The sequence below is a fragment of the Dasypus novemcinctus genome, chromosome 1, assembly GCF_030445035.2.
Source record: "Dasypus novemcinctus isolate mDasNov1 chromosome 1, mDasNov1.1.hap2, whole genome shotgun sequence".
NCBI lineage: Eukaryota > Metazoa > Chordata > Mammalia > Cingulata > Dasypodidae > Dasypus > Dasypus novemcinctus.
The window spans coordinates 75,141,023-75,161,902 of NC_080673.1; the positions used below are offsets into that span (position 1 = coordinate 75,141,023).

The window sequence follows — 20,880 nt, forward strand, 5'->3', positions numbered from 1 at the left end:
TCTTATGATAAAAACATTAGAGTCAATCTTGAGAGCAAATCAATTTCAAACTTCAATATATCTTGGCTACATGATAGTCTAGAATAAATTATGGTCGTTATAAGTACATAACTAAATAGATGATTACATAAATGAATAAATAAAATCTATACCAAGAGTTTTATTTGTAAGACCTGACTGACAGTGGTGCAAGATTCCATTTCTTGCTAGAATATCATAATCAAATTTCTCAAGTGGGTAAAGAGTCACAGGAATAGGAGAAGCAGAAGAGAGGAAGATGATAAAACTATTTATGGTCTTTGAGTCTTTTATTAACTTCTCCCTAATCTTATATATACTTAGAAATGTGTTGATTATACCCTGAGGAAATAGTAGCTACAGAATAAATAACATTACCACAAAATAAAGGAATCATTTATGGGTATTTTGGTTTTGTTATATGAAAATATTTTTGGACAGAAATGAGTATTAGAACTTTTCTCTCACTTAATTAATACATTATATAGAACAGATAGCCATTAGAGTTTTAATTTTTCAATGAAGGTAGAGTGAGATCTAAAATGGGAGGGGGTACAAATGACTATTCTACGGAGTTCTTCAGAATAATTAATGATATTTAAAAATCAAATTGTTAAATAAAATGTCAGAAGTCAAGATAAATGCTATTTAAAGAGGTTATGGTGAAGAGTTGTAAGCAAATTTTATTTTAATCTCATATAAGTTGATAAGAACCTATAATATTCTTGCTAATTTCAAAACACCCCCATTATTTAAAGTTTCCTAAAAGGTAGCCTCTCCTCCTATCTTTATGATGGAATACCAGAAGATTTTGGTCAAAAGACCTATTGACTACCATAAGAAAAAGTCCTGCAAGAAGGCACATGCTGCCACTTTACTCATTATTGAAGTGCCCTTATGAGTGTGTGTCGTGACTGTCAGAGAGAACAGGTAAGATGCTAGGGGAGGCAGAGACAAAGAGATCAAAGTGTTTTTGTTTACTTCTTTGAAGTTGTGTAATACTTACTGTTTACTATGCACACTTCTTGATTCATGCTGAAAATTGGAATTCACCCAGTTCTCTCTTTTTCCTGTCTAATGTGCAGAATGGGCACATTTCGTTGACTCCATCAATCCCTGCCCCCACGCATTAGCACATGCACACGTATACCTAGCCAGTGGAAAAGAAAAAAGAGTTACTCACATTCATCCATTTTACAAAGATTTCCAGGCTGCAATGGGAGGGCTTTACCTCTCCTTGAAGGATGAATAAATAGGTAGCTTTAGTGACAACCTGATCACAGTCTAACCGAAGTTTCATCAAGGTCTTGTTCTCCTGTTAATACTTATGAGATCAAGTCCTTGCAATATGGAGAGAGTAGTTTTCTGCCTGATAGTCATCTTCTCTGGGACAGTGGCCCATAAGTCAGGCTCCCAAAGGCAAGATCGCTTCATGATTAGAATGCGTCAACTTATAGACATTGTTGATCAGCTGAAAAATTATGTGAATGATTTGGTAAGACCACACTTGTCATGCAAAGTTGGAATAATAGTTTTCAATTAATATGAAAAGAGCTTTTTGGCTTATAAAAATAACTCAGAATTAATTTCTTTTGCTCTAGGATCCTGAATTTCTGCCAGCTCCACAAGATGTGAAGGTAAGACCTGTTGAATTTATTTCTGAAATTATATTTGATATAATTTTTTAATCCAATTAAGACAGACATTAACATGATTATTTAGGAAGAGTATTCATTATTTTAATGAATTCATTATTTTAATTATTATTATAATTAAATGAATAATAATATCCATTATTTTAATCAATTTTGGGTTTAGTAATTGGTAAAATACATATTTCTATTTTCATCAAATATTCATTGATTTACTCTGAAACCAACCGAGGAAATGTTATATTGCATTTCTTAAAAATATATGCTTATCTTCAAGTATCCCCAAGAGAACACTAAGGTGGTATTATTGAGATGGAACAACAAAACTAGAAAGTAAATCTGTACTATGATCATATTCTGAAAAATGAACTGCTACTTACATTTCAAGAGCCTTTTGGCATGAAAGTGCCTGAGCCCTCTTTATAATTCTATTTGAAAAACATAGATACATACGATAAGAAGCAAAATTCATGTCTAATAACAAATTAAAAAAATAAAAGAATGAAAGGGATGATATCGAAGAATGGTGGTTTGGAGATTAGAATGAATAGAATTCGCATATACCTTAGTCTTAGTGAGTCTTGTCTTTTGTCCTCTGAGAAGTCTTTTGAAAGAGACATTGTGAATAACTCATCCCATTTTCTTAAGCCTTTGAAATCCTTTAAAGTCCTAGGAAGAAGAGGCCTGGCAGCTAGGTCAAGAGTGCTGTGTGCTGATCTCTTCCCGTAGCTTATGTGGTCTTCTGGTTTGGTACCCTGAGAGTATAAACATGATTGGGGAAGATGTTTTCATTGCCACAGACTTTTAACTGCATAAATAAAAATAACTATAAATGTGCTGCCAGTAATTAGGACACAAAAAAGGGGGACTCATGAGGATACATTGCAGAGAAAACAATTATTGTAAATGACTCTGATGTGTAAAAGTTTAGAAAGTGAATGAGTCACAACTACTGCTTTTCTCTAAAACACTCTCTAGGTCTGAACCTAAACCACTCTCATTTACTTGGTCCTTTTTCAAACAAGCAGCATCTAAAATGAAAGTAGCACATTCAGCTTATTGGAAAGACTTTTCCAATAAGTGAACCTATTTCTCAATCAATATGCCAAATTATCAAAGCAAACATTTCAGCATCTTACATACCTTGTTTAACTGTTGTGGTTAGAGTCCTCCGTGGAGTTAGCTGTAGTTTATAACTTGCAGAATAAGAAAGATATCCCACTTCCTGACTTGAATTGATCCCATGGGCACTTCCTTTACGTGCTTTGTTAACGAAAGATATTTTTTATCTTACATCATAATGAGAGGATTTTGTCTCGGTGACTGTATCTATCTGATAGTCTAATCTAGCAAAGCTGTTTATGATACAAGTGAGCAATAGTATAACTAAGATCTTTAAGCTATGCTGGCAGGGAAACTCAGGACTGAAGAAAATAGTTTAAGGTTGCATTAGCATTATATGAAGTTTTCAGGGCTAGCATCAAAGTAGTGTCTACAAGAAATTTAAAGAGACTGAAAAGTTTAGTGAAAACAAAACCACTTAATTGTTGCATCTAAGTTCTTTTGTTGGTCTAGTCAGGCATTTTTTGAATCAGATAAACCAGGAGTTCTCAACTGGTGATGATTTTGTCACTTAGGACATTCGGCATTGTCTGGAGATATTTTTAGTTGTCAAGGGAGGGGTGTTACCAGCACCAAGTGGATGGAGGCCAGATGCTGCTAAACATCTGCCATGCACAGGATGGCTCCAGCAGCAAAGAATTATCCAGCCTAAATTGTCAACAGCGCTGCCATTGGGAAACCCTGATGTGAATGGGGCAAAGACAATGTAGACTAATTAGCAAGACTTCCTAGTGTAAATGCCTAAGGCTTTTTTGACAAAAGAAAAAAAATGCAAGTAGGTTAAAAATAGGCTGAACGAGGCAAATATTCTCAAATGTTCAATTGGCTGAAGAGAGGAGTGGTTTGCTACTCTTGCTACTGACCTCCTTTCCGCTCCCTGTAATCTCCAAAACTAAAATAGGATCAGGTAATTCCTTGTGTTTTCATGTGTGAAAGGATTTCGTGTGTTAAAGTCTTGCCCTTAGAATCTGCTGTCAAGGCCTATGGAGAGACTAATCTCTCCACTCCCCTTCTGAACACATCCTTAAGGCAGTTAGCAGAGAAAGCTCCTCCTCTTCTGTTCCCTTTGGTGTCCATCTAAAGCCAAATCCAGCAGTTCTTTGTCCCAACTCTGCTTGCAGAACAAAAGAAGACAAAACATCCATTTCAGGTTGCCTCCTGACACAGTTAAGCAAGGAAGGGCAGGAGAGAGAATGGGAGAGAGACCTGCAGCCCCATCAAAAGGGTTTCCATGTCCAGAGGCTATTCAGATGCTTTCAAAAAGGCTTTCTCTGGGGTAGACTTTTGACCACTAATCTTGACCATTCCTGGCAGTATAACCTCTAGGGACTTCATTCAGTAGGGTCCTCGTACTTCTTTGGAACCTAATTTTCTTTCAACAGACACATGTAAGTGTTAACTCAGCAAAATGGGCCTCTGTGAGAAATGCTGGTTTCTCAGATCATCACGGATGAAGCAGTTAGTGTTTTCAGTTTCAGCTGGAAAATATACCTCTTTAAATATGAATATTATTTTTTTCCAGTAAGTTAAGCCGGTTGTGGTCAAAAAGAAGAGAAAAGAAAAAAACTTCAACACATATGAACATGTGGTTTTCAAGGAAAAAAAAGTGCTATAATGAACATTTATAAACAGTTTCTATTAAATAAGCATTTTGGCAAACATATGGAAAGGACACCACCTTACCCTAATGAGAGGCAAGCTGCTCTGATATAAGGAAACCAGATAAGCTGGTTCTGGGCTTGTGGCTTGTATGCAAAGCAAACCTGATGGTTTTGTGTCTTAAAGATGCATGCTATTAATCAACATTCAAATTGGGTATGTATATGTGGTGGAAAATGCAAAGCAGGTCAAATGCTATTTTCAGCTGACTGTACTTGAGAAAATTCAGGTAATATTGCTATATATGGGACTGTCCTTGAAGGAACTGGGAGGGATTGACTTTCTGGTTATATGACAGTGGTTTCTGTACACATTAGCAAAATGAATATATAGCAACTTCAAGGGGGAATAGTATACATACACATATGCACTGAAAGGAAAAGTTAGCTTGGATACAAGTTCTTAGATGAGCTTTATAATATAGTTTTCAATGTGTCAGGATATATTTTGCTTTTCCAATCAATCCATTTTCTCTTCAGTTTGATTTCTAAGATGTTTGGCTTATTCTGCTAAGTCACCAGTTATTTAGCCTGAACAAGAGACCAGTCTTGCACCTTGTTCTGTCCACTTCTCCAATCTGAGTCACTGCTCTTTTCTGTGTAAGGAAACTATCTTCCCTCCCTCTCAAATTCTGTTTCTTGACTGCTTGATTCAGGCAGACTCTTACTCTAACTGACCTGAGAGTGCACATAGGATTTTTAAAAATTGAAGTATATCATTCACACATGAATTTACATAAATAATAAGTGTATAGTCAAAGTTGTGATACAAAACAAACATGCATAATATCATACAGGGGTCCCATACATCAACCCACCACCAACACCTTGCATTGTTGTGATACAATTGTTACAAATTATGAAAGAATATCATCAAAATCTTATATTACTAACTATAATCCATACCTTATATTTGGTGTATTTTCCCCCAACTACCCTATTATTTTTTAAGTATATTTTTATTACAGAAGTTGTGAACTTAGAAAACAATCATGCACATGTGCACATAGGATTTTAGAGATGTCATGTCTAGTCTATCTCAGGCATATTGAATCTTAGAGGTGGGGCATGCCATCAGAAGTAGGTTCCTATTTCTTAGCCCCAAAGGAGGGGCTTTAATTCATTTACTTCATTTGTTCGTTCTACAAGTATTTATTGGGCATTCACTAGCAACAAGACATTGTGTCAAGTGTTGTACAGAATAAAATGCCATGCAAGACTTAATCACCGAGAGATACCCCTGTGTTCATTGCAGAGAGAAACAACAAACAAATGAAAATTATTCTTAACCAGACTGCAACATAGCTCACCCAAAGATGCCACCATTACAGCGTGTAACTTTTAGAGCCTCATAATTCAGAAAATGTATTCTTGAACCAGACTAACTCTCCCTGGTGAAACACAAAAGCCCTGCCTACAGCCAGAGCCCCATATGGCCCTCAGTGCAGCATTAGGAGAAAAAAAGCTGTGGGAAATCAAGGCAATCTCCTCTATTCTCTGCGAGGCATGGAAAACGGTCCCCTCTTTCCTAAGACAGGGGAATTTTTATATGCAGGAGTCTTTATAGCCCCAAAGTTTAAGCGAGAGGTGAAATAATTCCTCACTGAACTGAAATGATCCTGATTTAAGACCCTGGAGCAGAAGTAGAAAAACAAGTTTGGGAAGGCCACTTTCTGAATAAATTTGTTGACATGTATACAAATGTTTCTCTTTCAGAGACACTGTGAGCGGACAGCTTTTTCATGTTTTCAAAAGGCCCAGCTCAAGTCAGCAAATACAGGAGGCAATGAAAAAATAATCAATATGTTAATTAAACAGCTGAAACGGAAACTACCTCCCACAAACACAGGGAGAAGACAGAAACACAGACTAGTAAGATTGTCACTTGTCATCTCTCTTATTTGTACTTATTAACTATATGTATTACATTATATATATGCATTAGTAGCAAGAACCTTCTTAAAAGTTGGAACTTACTATGCATGGGATATTATGAGAAGTGGGGTCACCCCTTTTAAGTCCACAGACTTGAAAGTGCCTAGAAATCCAATTAGAATCTGCTAACAGTTCCTGATAGCTGGAAAAAGTTAGTATGGCTTCCCAAGATGAGGAAGTCATTTAGGCAGAAAATCTGATTGTGATTTAGGAGTTAAGAAATATTTTACTCCTATTACATAGTCATATATAATTTGTATTCTTACTAATAGGAGCTAGATCCTAGTTTTCCTACAAGAAAAGAGGCAGTCTATAAGAGACCAGGATGAATCGTAAACATTACCTTCTTCTCTTAGAGAACGTTACTTTCCTATACAATGGCAGAGTTAGTAATGAATTTAACTAGGTAGGCACCATTACTTGGCTGGGGAATGTCAGTAGTCCTGTTTTCGGGTCCTGGAAACTTTCTTGTATATATGACTTTCTGCCAACTCATAAGTAATGCCAATACTCAAGCATATAAGTAATTTCCTAATTAAGACAGTAAATAAATGTGTAAAATAAATTACCCTAATTTTTTTTATCACTTCTCCAAGGAATTTCACATGTGATTTCAAATGAAATCTTAATCCCATTTTCAAAGTGATTCTTATTTCTTTTGGTTGCTTGGTCTTTTCCCAGGTTGCCATGTGAAAAATATTCCTCTAAAACATCCCTCAAAAAGAACTGAGCATGTCTTTGAAGTCCAATATCAAAGACTCATAGAATGATAGGGCTTACATTGAATTTGGAAGTAGTCATTGAGCACCTTCATTTTACATATGAAGATATTGAGAACTACCAAAGGGGTTACATGACTCAACCAAAATCCCATAAATATCACTACATGACAAAACAAGAGCTAAAACATCTATCTCCTACTCTTCAGTCAAATGCTATCATCAAAAAATCAAACTGCATTGAGAGGCTAAATGCTTTGTATTTGGTATCTTACCAGGAATATGGGTAAAGAACATAAACCAATACATTCATAAAGATAAATATAAGTGGGTATTACTCATATGAAAAAAATCATTCAATTTCACTAGCAATCAATGAAATGTGAGTTAAAACAAAGACTTACTATTTTTTCCAATTAAAATTTTTAGTAATACCTAATAATGGTAAGCATACTCTAAGTGAAAAGAAGTAAAACTTTTTGGCAATGTACATCAAATGCCTTTTAAAAAAATCTGGCTCCCTGATTCAGTAATTCTACTTCTAAGAATTTATCAAATAAAATCAACAGATGTACATGAAAAATTATTTACAAAGATGTTATTTGTAGCATTGCATCCAATGGTGAAAAGCTGTGTCCAAAAACAGCAATGGTTCCATCTTATGTGGGAATACAAAGTAATCGTTATACATATTATGTTTGAAGAATGTTTAATTCCTAAGAAATTCTTGTGATACATTACGTAGAAAAAGAGCAAATGACCAAATATAAAATAACTGCGCAGAAAAAGAATTGTTGGGAGGGCATACACCAAAACACTGCAGGAGTTGTCTCTGGGGTTGGGATGACAAATGAGTTTTTTTTACATTATTATTTTCTGACCAATTTTTTCCACTTCCTAAATATTCTTAAGTGAACATATGTTGTCTTTAATCTAAAAAAATAAATTTTAAATTAAAATGTTATTAAATAGGAAAAGTCCTTTTTAAAAAGAATGTTACTTTTTCAATGATTTCTAGACATGTTCTTCATGTGATTCTTATGAGAAAAAACAACCCAAAGAATTCCTAGAAAGACTGAACTCACTTCTCCAAAAGGTATCTAATTTTATTACATCTGTTGATCTATACAGATGGTTTTTTGTATTGAGGTTACTCATGGTGTACTATTTCCACAGATGATTCATCAGCATCTCTCCTAGAACACATGGGATATGAAGGTTCCTGAGGATCCTCTTGAAGCTGGACACTATACTACATACTCTAAAACAGTAGCAAAACTCACTTCTTGATATTACAAAGGGGGGTACACCAAATATTAGCGATGGAAAAAACTCAGATATGTGTACAAAGTCAGGATTGTTTTTCCAAAATTAGTATGCAGTTCTTAAATTCAATCCACATGCTCTGTGTTTGGTTAACTTGAAAAACATTCTACTCAGAGTCTGATTTTTTATTCTATGGATTTCCATGACATTTGAAATTTTTACTTTATCCTAATGCCCAATAATGGCATTTCTTGGTTGGGGAGAAGGTTAAAATATTTAATCAAAAATTATGGTTTGGAATGTATTGATTTTGTGTTAATCTTGATCTTGATTACCACAAGGAATTAACAGTGAAGTGTCTCAAAAGTATTATACCTTCATTCAATCCTGAAATATAGAAACACAGTGTCAAAATGAAAAGATGAAGCCTTTTTTAAGAAAATGGGAAGTGAATGTTTAAAAAATTACATCCAAAGAGTTTACTTTTCAGCTCAGCATGTGCAACATATGCAATATGCAATTTATTTATGTGCCTGGAAGGTAGTTTTTCCAGATGGCTACTAAAAGTTTCCCTTCTTTATTGGGATTATCAAAATATTTAAATCTATAGATATGGGTGTATTTATGGAATTCACTCTTTCAGGTTTTTTTTTTTTAATGCAAATAGGGTATTATTAAGAAGTGGGTATAGTATTATCTTTCCCTAATCCCTAATCCCCTTATAAGCTAATTTTTCAACTTGTGGAAATGGCAATTAAAAGCTATAGAGGGACATATATAAGGTGGTCCTCTGAAACCAAACAGAGGTTAAAAAAAAGTCTTGTAGCTCTCTTTCCAAAACTGCTATAATGATCATATTTATGAGAGAGAAACTCCCAAGTGTCTTGTCTTCCTTCCTCCTTTCTTCACACCTTCCCTTCTTTCCTGCCTTCCTCTCTCTCCCTTCTCCATCCCTTCTTTCCTCCCCCCTCTTTATCCTTCCTTTTAGAATGAAGTTTCTGCTATGAAGAAGAAACTTCGAAACATTTTCAGCATTTCAGACGTTTGTCCTTGAATGCTTTGGATAAAGCATTTTAAATCCCCTATATAAAACCTAAATCAAGAGACAAATCAAGAGGCCAGGACTGCTGTGTTAATGGAAACAGACTTTTTCATAAAAATTCCAATCTTTCAACCATGGGTAGTAAAAACAAGCAGTCTGCTTTATTTGCCATTTCATATCAACTCCAGCAGTTTATTTAAGTATGAAGTTGAAAACTCTAGAAAAATAAAATTTTTGCCAGAACATTATAAGCTATTTGAGAATCTCTTATTGTTAAGACGGCTGTAAATGTGCAAGAGGATGTGGAACGGGAATTGCTTAATGATCTGAGAATAAATATTATCCACTTAAAAGTGTTTGGAAAACAAGTGTAGACAATTTAGAATTTGAAAAGATATATTAGGAATGAATGATTTCCTCAGATCTCAATTAAATATTTTATCATCAGCAAGGTACTCTGCTTAAAAACTTTTAAATATGTTGTTAAAAGGGATATGTGTGCCTAATGATGACTAATAGGCAACTGAAGTCTGCGTTGGTGTCAAACAGTGCCAGTCCAGGCTGTTGGGATAAAAGTTTAAAAGCAGGCACAAAGCTGACTTGAGAATGACAGAGTCTGTATTTCTTGTTCCTGGCTTTACAGCTGTTGATTTTTTTGACTTTGTGATTTTATGTTTATAATAATGTATTTATTTTGGTGTTTACTCTTAGAAATCTCTGTTCTAATCCTTTTTAATCAGGGGCTCTACTATAAAAATAAAAATAATTTAGTTGGAGATTTGGCTAAGAGGCTTCACTAAACTGATTTTAAAGACAAGGGTAAAGATGAGCTGTGAATGACCCTGCCAGTCTCCCCAGGAAAGCAGTGCATCGGAATAAGCAAGACGAAAAAGGGACACCTGAATGGCACCATTTTCACTGCTCTGCATTCAGGACTTAGCCAGCCCTTAAAAGGGATATAAGGATAACCTGTAACTATACTATTTACCCTATGGATGGTGATTCAGAGTCCTAACTTCTTGTTGGCTATAAAATCGTGGTCAGTTACTTTTCCTTTCCATTTTCTGTAGAATGGGGGTGTTGGACTTCTTCTTGAAGGTCTGTGAGTCTTTAAAGTTCTGGATACTCTTACAGGAACATCTGACTATACTTCTGAGTATAAATTTCCACTGACTGCTGTTCAATTGTTCAACAGTATTTCAAAAGGATTTGTAGCAATACCCACTGCAGAAACAAGGGAAATGTTCCTTAAAAATTATTATTTTAGCTGAAGTTGTCTTCTTTGGACACATATAAAATTGTAGCATTATTATCCTATATTATTGCCCTGTTGTATTTACATTTGCATTTGAGAATTTAGTTTTAATATGACATATGTACTTTATAACTTAATGATTATTTATTATATATTTGGTTTTAAATGTTCATGTTCATGGCTTCTTATTTAAAACTTGATCATATTAAATACTACCTAGTCAGTACAACTGTCTTTTTTGACTCCCTTGATGATCCTCTTAGTTTCTGGAAGCATATAGTTCTTTACATGTATACATAAAGACTATCTTCTCTCCTTACCTTCTTTCACTGAAATGGAGCTTTCTACTTTCTGTCCCTACCTCAAGGACACCAGTGCCTTTGAAGCCCTCCCAAATGTACGGCAGGTCCAAGAGGATTTTAACATGCTCTTCCCAATGCCCACTGTGACCATTACATTTTCACTCTTGGGCAAAACTGCCTCCTGCTTTGAAGTTTAGCCCATCAAAGTTTTCTGTCCTCTTCTTCACACGGATGGCTGTCATTCTCCATGTTTACTGAGGACATGAGCATGTTCTTGTCCTCACATCCAACCTCTGCCATCATCCTGAGTGATTTCAGTGCCCATGAGGAGCATTCCAGCAACACTGCAGCTTCCCAGGCCCCTGGCTTCCTCAGTTCGGAGACCCAGGCTTTATCACCTTGAACCATTCTCTGAAATCTTTACAAATATAAAATCACTACCTGCTAGTCTTTTAGCTCTCAAACTGCCCTACTTCTCCTGTGTTTGTTCTGAGACCTCATCATGACAGCCAGGCCTGCTCTTCACGGTTCTCTCAGCTTATTTTTCTTCCTCCCTGCCCAGTCTCTTTCAACCCCTTGAACTACACACCCAGCAGTGCACACAATCTCCTCCCATGCCCATTCTTCTCAAGTACCTGCTCACAATCTCCCTATTTGGCTGTCCTATACTTGGGCCCATAGTGCATTTTCAGGCACTGGCTCCGGCCACTCACCTGGACCTTTTCAGACCCCTTACCTGCATAACTGGAGTCAATTTCCCCCTTTGCCTTCAGCTCTGAACACTCACATGCTCTCAAATCTGCCACAGCTTCGGATAAGAGACCCATTTCCTCTATTCCAGGCAAAGGTCAGCAAAAGCATAACCTCACCTCATCTAGAGGAGAATGATTTGGAGATTCACTGTCAAGTTCATTGACAGAGAGTAGTCAAAATAGGTGCCTTCACTAGTTCACCTCCTACTCTTTCATCAAACCACTGTAATCTGATTCCTCCCTATCCTATACTCCAACATTGTATCACTAAAATTGCCCTTTCTTTAGTCAACAATGACCTCCTATTTACACAACTCATAAATGTGTCTAAGTCCTTATGTCACTTTCTCAATGACTTTTGCTACCCTTGTCCAGTCCCTCCCTTTTCCCTCTGACTCTGGAGGCTCCCCTTTCTCCCTACTTTTGTCTTAACTCCCTGACCACTTATTCACAGCATCCATCTCTGGTTCCTTTTCCTTTATCCTCACCTTATAATGTGATGATCCTGAAGGTTCTATCCTTGTTCTTGTTTTCACTTTAAACCTTCTTCGTTGACAGTTGAATGTATTCCCCTTGTTTTAAACACCACCTATACGTTGCTGACACACAAATCTATAGCTAAAGGCTAAGACCTTTCTGCTAATTCCTAGACCTATACATCCAACTTCCCCCTAGAAATTTCTGTCTTTAGCTCCCAGACCCTTCACCTCAACATGCCAAAATTGATCTCATCACTTTTCCTCACTTCCTGCCTCATACCTCTCTGACCTCACTTTCATCCTTCTCATTCCACTTCAGCCACTTTGGCGCTTTTGCCTTTTCTTCAAGGCTCCAGGAACACTCCCACCTGAGATCTTCACACTTTATGCTCCTTCTATTTGGAATGTTCTCCTGTCACATGCTCATATGGTCCATTCCATGTCCTTGCTCAACTGTCATTTTCTCTGCCAGGTCTTCTCTGACTGCCCTATTTAAAATGCAACCAGCACCTCCACCCCAACTTCCCACACTTAACACCCTTGCTTTATTTTTTCCATAGCACCTTCAACATATGTATTTTAATAATTTATTTGTTATTTCTTGTCCCCCACTAGAATGTAAACTCAATGTAGACAGGGATTTTTTCCCATCTTGTTCACTCCTGTGTACCCAGAACAAGGCCTTGAAGATAGAATGAACTCATTGCACATTTGTAGAAAAAAAATCATGGGTTCTAATTTGCTGCTGGAAGTTCTCCCATGGAGTTTTAATTTCCAACACAGAGTTTACCTTCTCTTTATCATGTAATTTGTGTATATTTATTTTCTACACTACAGCTTGTCCTTGATCTCTAGGTTTCTTGTATTTTCTGCAAATTTTTTCCCATCTTCTTATCACATGACCACACCTCTTCTTTATTTTTGAAATTGGTCCTCAACAATCCAAATTTTGAAGTTAAAATAGAAATATTCTCCCACTCTTCATTTAAATTTTAACAAATATATTTTTCTTAAAAAGTCTTCTAGGTTTACATTGTCTAGAGTTCTTTTGCTGAAAGATAAAACACCTTGATGTTTTCCAAATATACAACCCAAACTCTTCCCTATGACATCCTTATACCCCTTACAAAAATAGAATATTCCAAGTGTCCGTACATCTACTTATAAGTCTCCACTCTTTTCCTACCTTCATTCATAATGAAATATTATTCTTTTTAAGAAATCTCTCTTATATGTTGTAAGTTCTTTTCTTTTCTTACTTGCTCTAGCTATCATCTCCTTCCTTCCTTCATTCTAAATGAAAAGCTGAAGTTCTATGGAGATATGCTACACAGAAACACAAACAGGGGAGGGGGACAAAGAGAGGCAGAGGGCCATTTGTTAAGTGCATGAGGAGAGCAATTTTAAATAGGATGAAGGCCCACATCCTCTGGAAACTTTCTTCACCTCCAGTGAGGTTGAATGAGGAAGAAATAAAATTAAATGGCAGTCACATGACTACAAAAAAGATCTCAAGGATAATTTTCTCAGACAGTGCTGAAATGGATCTCAGTTCAACTGAATTACCTAACCAATTGGCAAGAGGGTCTCAGCCAAAGCTGAGGCTCTTATAAAAAATTCTCTTGCTTATTATTTAATTTTTTTAAAAAAATCAGTATGTCTGAGGATAGAACCAGACCATTGGTATTTTGTAAAACTCCTCAGGTGATGCTACCATTGAACCAAGGCTGAGGACCACTGAATAGATCAAGCCAATGCTGACCCACTACCACTAAGAGAGACTGTATGTACTACAAAACTATGTGTACATTAATGTGCTTTTTGCAAGTTGTTTCCTTTTTTGCAACAATTTAATCCTCTTTAAGATCCTTACAACAAAGATAACACTCAAAAGAATGTGTTTATTCTTTATAACAAAAAGATAATTTTGAAGATTATTTTTAAAGATTATTTTGTTCATTTTAAAAAGATCAATAGATTGTGGAATAATATATGGTGGAATTCAGCACAGCAATAAATACACGAACAGTTACATGGCAGATTTTCAGAAATATGTTAAACAAAAAACTAGGCAAAAAAGTGTACACATCTTATGATTCCATTTCTGGAATAGTGTCAATAGTGTCAGAAGGTCCATAGTAGTTATCCTTGGGGAGGGGAAAGGAGGTAGTCATTGGAAGAGAATATGAAAGGAGAGTCTTAGTTTGACAGGTTGCTATGACAAATACCACACACAATGGGTTGCCTAAACAAGAGGAATTTATTGGCTTATGGTTTTGAAGCTAGAAACCTAAAATCAAGATAATATTGACCAGACTTGCTTTATCCCAGAGTCTGCACGTTCTGGTGCTGGCTGTTGGCAATACTTAGGGTTCTCTGGCTTGTATCTCTGCCTCCTGTCACATGGTGATGTCCTCTTCTTTCACTGTTCTGTGACTTTCAGGTTCTGTGTATAAGGTCTCCTCCAACCATTCAGTTAGGCCACACTTTAACTAAAAATAGTTATTTTCAAGAGGTCCTATTTAAAATGGGTTTACATACACAGGGTTGTGGACTATGGTTAAGAATGTGTGTTTCTTGGAGTACATAATTTAGCCAACCACAGGGAGGTTTCTTGGGTGCTGGTAATGTTACATTCTTGACCAAGGAACTGGTACTCACTTTGTGGTAACTCATTAAGCTGTGTACATGATTTATACCATTTTCTCTCTCTATATTACACATCAATAAAAAGTTGAAAATAAACAACAGTAATGGTGTTTATAAAAAATCTTCTCTATCAGATGAATGATGACGTGGAAGTTCTAGAAATGCCAAGTTGGACAGTGGGAAGAAGAGTAAGGGACAGTGGGAAGAAGAGTAAAGGAAAAATCCAGTAGTTACCACAAAGAAAGATTCTAGGTTGTGGTATTTTTTTTTTTTACCCCAGTCAAAAGTAAACATCATTAAAATAATCTTTTTAAACTAGCTTGGATCATGTCACTATGTTCTTATTAGGCTGGAAGATGGTTGACTGGGGAGAAAAGTTTGCTGTTGTACATTTTCCCTTTATAATCTTAGTTCAAGCAATTTCCTAAATCTAATTTTCAAAAGAAAGAATGAGAGGAGTGGGGAACTGGAGAAAGGCTGAAAAAAATTGAACAACATTAAATACTTTGGTCAGTGTTATGGATTGAATCATGCCCCTACAAAGACATTTTCAAACCCTAACCCCCAGTCCTGCAGCTGTGAGCCCATTTGTAAAGAGGATCTTTTGAGAACCTATCACTTAAGGTGAGGCCAAACTTAATCCACCATGACTGGATTCCTTATAAGCAGAGAAAATTTGGACACAGTAGTAGGAGACAGGAGAGAAAGATGGTCATGGGAGGGGGCAGAGGCTGCATTGCAGATTGCCTACACGCTACCACCAAAACGCTATAGACTTCAGGGAATGCTTTATCCTACTAACATCTTGATTTTAGACTTTTAGCCTCCGAAACTATGAGATAATAAAGTCCTGTTGTTTAAACCAATGAGTCTGTGTATTTGTTATAGTAATCTTAGAAAACTACGACTGTTGGGTTCTACCAGAAGTATACACTAAGCCAAGGGTTCAGGTGCAAGTGATTTACTAAGGAAATCCTCCCAGGAGAAGCCAGTAAAGCAATGGGAAAAGCAGGGGAACACCAAATAAGGGTGAGATTTCAGTGGAAGTGCTGCTGCAGGGAGCACCTGGGCGCAAACTACACCAGACTTTGTGTCTCGCCCTGGCAAAGGGTCCAGGTCTAGCACTGCCATGCTAGCCAGTCATCCTCTGCCAGTCTTCCACCATCTTCTACAGGTGAGGCTGTTCTGGTGCCTGAGGGCAATCTTATGAGTGTCCCAAGTACAGGCTATCACAAAAGCATGCAGAAGATGAGAGATGAGCCCAGAGGGCTGGTAAAATGATCCAAGGGGATCTAGGCAGGCATCAACTATGTCTATTAGGGTAAGATTGATTTTCGTTTCCTTTTAAAAGTTTACTTTTAAAACAAAAAGCAGGCTTAGGGCAAGATTAATTTCATTATCACAATAGAGGAATCTTCAGGAAAGTTAGGATATATAGGCTCGTATAAGACTATGTATAAGTATATATATATTCAAGATATAACTTTATATAAGTTATTTCCTTTTGGGCTGCAATTTAATTTCTCTTTAAATTCAGTTATCCCAAAGGAGTCCATCTTTTGGAGATAAACATATTTACAGCACAAAGAGTGAGCACTCAAGCAAGAGAGTATGAGTCTCCAATGTGAGCAATCTGTCCCATGTGCCAAGAGGACCTGCTACCTCCTCCTTGCATACTCACCCATGCCAAGACAGGCATCACAGCATGCCTGAGCGGGATATTCGTTCTTTTTTTTTTTTTTCAGGATTATATATATATTAAAATTTTCTGTGTTATAATACATTTGTGGCTTTATGATAAAAATAACTCAGGCTCATACGGAATTCAAGCTAATTTGCATAACTGTCACAAGAAAAAAAGCATTAAATGCATTTTTGAAATATCTTCATTTAATTTCAGAATCTTAAAACAGCATTAGACCTTGACCTTATTTTTAAAAAGTTTAGTTAAACACTAAGCTAGCTAAATAACCTCCTTGAAAGGCTTAAACATGATATAGAAAATGCTTTCACTCTAATCTCAATCTTACATACCTGGAGGAGGTGAAGGGAAAAGGTAGACAACATCTTTAGCAGCATATACGGCTAAATCCATCAACCACCTTATACTACAATGTCCATTATTGACCCCATTAAAAAGAAATGGGCAAATATCAAAAATTACCCACTTCATAAATCAAAAGATAACAATTTTAGAGTTCTAGTAAGTAAAACATTTTTGAAACACTTTGAAAAACTTTTAACCATAAACTAGAGGAATCATCTCTTCATTATAAGAAAGTGTTAACAGAAAGTAAAAGTCATTTAAACTAAACTGATTTTCAATATTCTTTGAACAAAAGAAATGAAAAGTAATGGTTGATTAGCTAAACTTTGTGCTCTAACCAAACTAATTAATTACAGTGATTTTAAACAGCAACAGCTCATCTAACTGAGCAGCTTGACAGTTCTGAATACTTTTGCAACAATTTTTTTAAAATGCAAAGACACTAAAATGATCCAGTCATGCAATGTTCGTTTTATGCATTCTGCATCTCTTTGCCAATCTTGTAGCTAAGGATCTTATTCCAATCAATCTTAGTGCGTGTAACTGGCAACTGTCGACATAAGGCTTTGAAAGTAGTATCCGACATTGTCTGATAATTCTTACTGATGGCAGTCTGGTATCATTTTCTGCAGCTTCTATCTTAATAAATTCTTTTGCTGTTTATACCTCATTAGAAACTGTTAGGGAATCTTGTATATCTTTATGACTCACTAGCTTCTTCATCTTCTTCTTACCATCTAGCTTCTTACCATCTTCATAATAATGAACCTGAATTTTCAAGATGCCAACCACTTGAGTGGCTGAAGGACTGATTGTAAACTTCCACTCCGACCACCAACGACCATTCCAGAGGTTTTTTACTTGGAACTGATGGCTTTCTATGCATGCAATAATGGTTTGCTGTCCATCTATATTTTTTTATTTTTTATTTAATTCCCCTCCCCTTCCCCGGTTGTCTGTTTTCCTGTGTCTATTTGCTGCGTCTTGTTTCTTTGTCCGCTTTTGTTGTCGTCAGCAGCACGGGGAGTGTGGGCGGCGCCATTCCTGGGCAGGCTGCTCCCTCCTTCGCGCTGGGCGGCTCTCCTTACGGGTGCACTCCTTGCGCGTGGGGCTCCCCTACACAGGGGACACCCCTTTGTGGCACGGCACTCCTTGCGCGCATCAGCGCTGCGCATGGCCAGCTCCACACGGGTCAAGGAGGCCCGGGGTTTGAACCGCAGACCTCCCATGTGGTAGACAGACGCCCTAACCACTGGGCCAAAGTCCATTTCCCCTCCTTCTATTTTTTTTTACCACATACAGTGCAGACTCCATTCGGATAATGCTGTTTAACATAAGCTCGCAGAGCAGTTTCTATAGAAGTTCTCCACGATTCAATTGCATTTTCTGCTTCATAGGGTCTTGGATCAGTTGCTTCCTTTCTTAAGGGATCAAATTTGAAACATATTCTGTTTTTTGGATCCAAAAACTTTCCATTTCCCAGGTCACCATGTTCTGTTATCAATACCTGATCTTCATAACCTTCAATTTTTACAGGAGTAAACTGGTCCAAGTTATACTGTACAAATGCATGGGCTGCTCCTTCCCTGAGAAGATTATCATTATTAAGCAGTAACCGAACATCATTAAACACCTCATTAAATTCTCCAGGAGGGGCATGAATGATCAATTTTGCTGCTATATGCACCTTAATTAAATTGTGACGCAGAGACATGAAGTGAGCACATGCTGTTAGAAAAATGGTGCTGATAGACTTGCTTGACATAGGGTTGTCACAAAACTTCAACTTGTAAAAAATGCAATATCTTCTCCTCGTCAGACAACTGCTCCTCCAGATCTGCCATCTTCCTTCCGGCGACAAACCGCGGCGGCAGCGGCCACCTGACTTACCCCTTTCCGGGCAGTCCTCCGTGACGCGCGCCCCCGCCAAGGCAGGGGCAGGCGTCTCTTCATTCTCTTTAGAATGTAGGACAGTCACTTCCAAGTGTCTAGTAAGCCTCTCTCTTGTTTGATTCAGTTGGAACCAACCATTCCTGGGAAGGTCTCTTGGGAGAAACTCCATTGTGAATGGAACTAAAATATTTGCATCTGTTGACTGATAAATCAATCTTGAAAAGAGATAAGAGATAGAAACTGGTCCTTCTGATGAAGGTGGAGAAGGAAAGGGTGTGGCCAGGATGGAGATAGGATAGAGAACCAGCCACAAAGTGGTATGCTGGAAAGTGATCAACATTGTTTTTACTTTTCCAACTACTAAGAGTCTCCAATGAGGCCAGTCAATAAGATAGCATTATAGTTCAAAGCAGAAGTGTCAGTGCTATATTTTTTTTTCTAAAGTTACTACTGATGGAAAAAACATGTTAAATAATTTGGTTCATGACTATGACCAATACATTCATGGTGTATTATAGGGAACATTTTTTATTATTACTGAATTTTAATTTCTGAACAGAAGTTTTTCACTTAATTTGTTCTTTTAAAAATATACTTGTTAAATGAGAGGGCATGCTGCCACCTATTGAAAAAATGTAAAAATATATAAATTAAGATGCCCAAATTAAAAAATGTCAAGACCTTGTCACCTCACATCCAGCAAAAAGCAAATGGTATGAACTCTAAAAGATTTTCTTTGCTCTTACAGCTCAGGATTTTTCAAAGATAGTCACTGCCAAAATAATTTCTAAAAGAAGCCTCGGGAAAACCTTCTCTCCCTGGACCTACGGAACTCAGTATGAACTGGGGTGTTTTAAACCCGCTCTGGTTACCTTGAGTCTCCGTCCTGCTCACAGGCCTGCAGCTAAGAGGGGAGCTGGCAGGATCCTGAAGCACACGATTGCCAACTGGCTCCCAGTAAAGTCATCTTCATTAAGCGGGGTCCCCTTTGGGGGTCCTTTAGCCAGAGAATTGTTAGCCTTCCTTTAGGATGGAGCCAGCTGCACATTGCAAATTTCCTCATATGTGAAATAGGTGTAATACTGCCAGTCCCTCTACCATCACAGAATGATCATGAAGCTAAAATGAAGTAAGAAAGGGAAAGTACTTAGTAAATTGTAAAGCGTTGGTCAATAATAGAAACTTATTTTCAGATTATGTTCCACTAGTAATAATAGCTTTGAAGCAGGCTAGTAAATTAGGGAATCAATAGATGGATCTGGAACCTGACAAGAAGTCCACGTGGACATCAATAACCTCCAGGATGGCTGCTGGAAGACCCCCACCCCCAAGATCATGCCCTCCAGAACAAAGACTTCTTCTCGAAGGCAGGAAAAGCCCTGGATATTCCCTAAGGGCTTTATCATTGGGCCCTCATGGGGAATTGATGGGTGGGATAATCAATCAAAACAGCAAACAGTTGGAACCCCTTCCTTGCCATTAGCAAAGCGGTAGAATAATCAACAGTTCAAAAAGTTGCACGAGGCCTAAATGAGCACTTGCTCTCCCGTGCCCTCATCTCTAGAACCGTTCCTGCCCTCTGTGCACCGCTTTGGTCATTTTTCCTGTCATGTGGCCACGCAAGTAAACCTGGGCATTTATAATCTATAATGGGGAATTGTAGTCTGTAAATCAGCCAGCTTGACCACTTTTCACCCCCTTCCTCTCTACCTGGGACCCATGATCTGTTATTTTCTCCCATTTCTCATCCCTCTCTACCTGAATAAATTACTGGCCTAACTCACCTGATGTGCTCTTGAAATTCATTTTTGCAGCGTAAGTCAAGAACCTAAATGAACTCCAGTAACAGCTTCAACTAAATTCTTCCTCATCTCATTCTGCTTAGGGCGTTTTTCTTTTGACAAATGACCTATATGAGAACTTTTCCACAACCAAACATCACTGATTGTATTTTAACACATAGTTTTCCTTGTAAATAAAGGTCATTTTTAAAAAAGAAAGATATGAGATTGCAGCAGACAAACACATCAGTCAAAACATCTTTTATAGCCTCTGATAAGGCCTCCTTCTTCCAAATGTTCACCATTATTC

At 37.2% G+C, this 20,880-nt stretch overlaps 1 protein-coding gene and 1 pseudogene across 1 annotated transcript; one reads left to right on the plus strand and one right to left on the minus strand.

Annotated features, from left to right (window-relative positions):
- The first annotated feature begins 1,345 nt into the window (after window positions 1-1,345).
- On the plus strand, window positions 1,346-8,304 carry IL21 (interleukin 21). The gene is made up of 5 exons (XM_004474662.1): window positions 1,346-1,513; window positions 1,620-1,655; window positions 6,167-6,322; window positions 8,123-8,200; window positions 8,281-8,304. Exons 1-5 carry the CDS (start codon window positions 1,346-1,348, stop codon window positions 8,302-8,304), a joined length of 462 nt encoding a protein of 153 aa, XP_004474719.1.
- Window positions 8,305-17,256: 8,952 nt separating this feature from the next.
- LOC101413321 (F-actin-capping protein subunit alpha-2-like) lies at window positions 17,257-18,776 on the minus strand (annotated as a pseudogene).
- Between the last annotated feature and the right edge of the window lie 2,104 nt (window positions 18,777-20,880).

Excerpts from the sequence above, each read along its gene's own strand:
- IL21 (XM_004474662.1), top strand. The coding sequence starts at position 1,346 with ATGAGATCAAGTCCTTGCAATATGGAGAGAGTAGTTTTCTGCCTGATA. Across the intron at positions 1,514-1,619 it reads AAAATTATGTGAATGATTTG|GATCCTGAATTTCTGCCAGC; the intron begins GTAAGACCACAC and ends CTTTTGCTCTAG. Across the intron at positions 8,201-8,280 it reads TGAACTCACTTCTCCAAAAG|ATGATTCATCAGCATCTCTC; the intron begins GTATCTAATTTT and ends CTATTTCCACAG.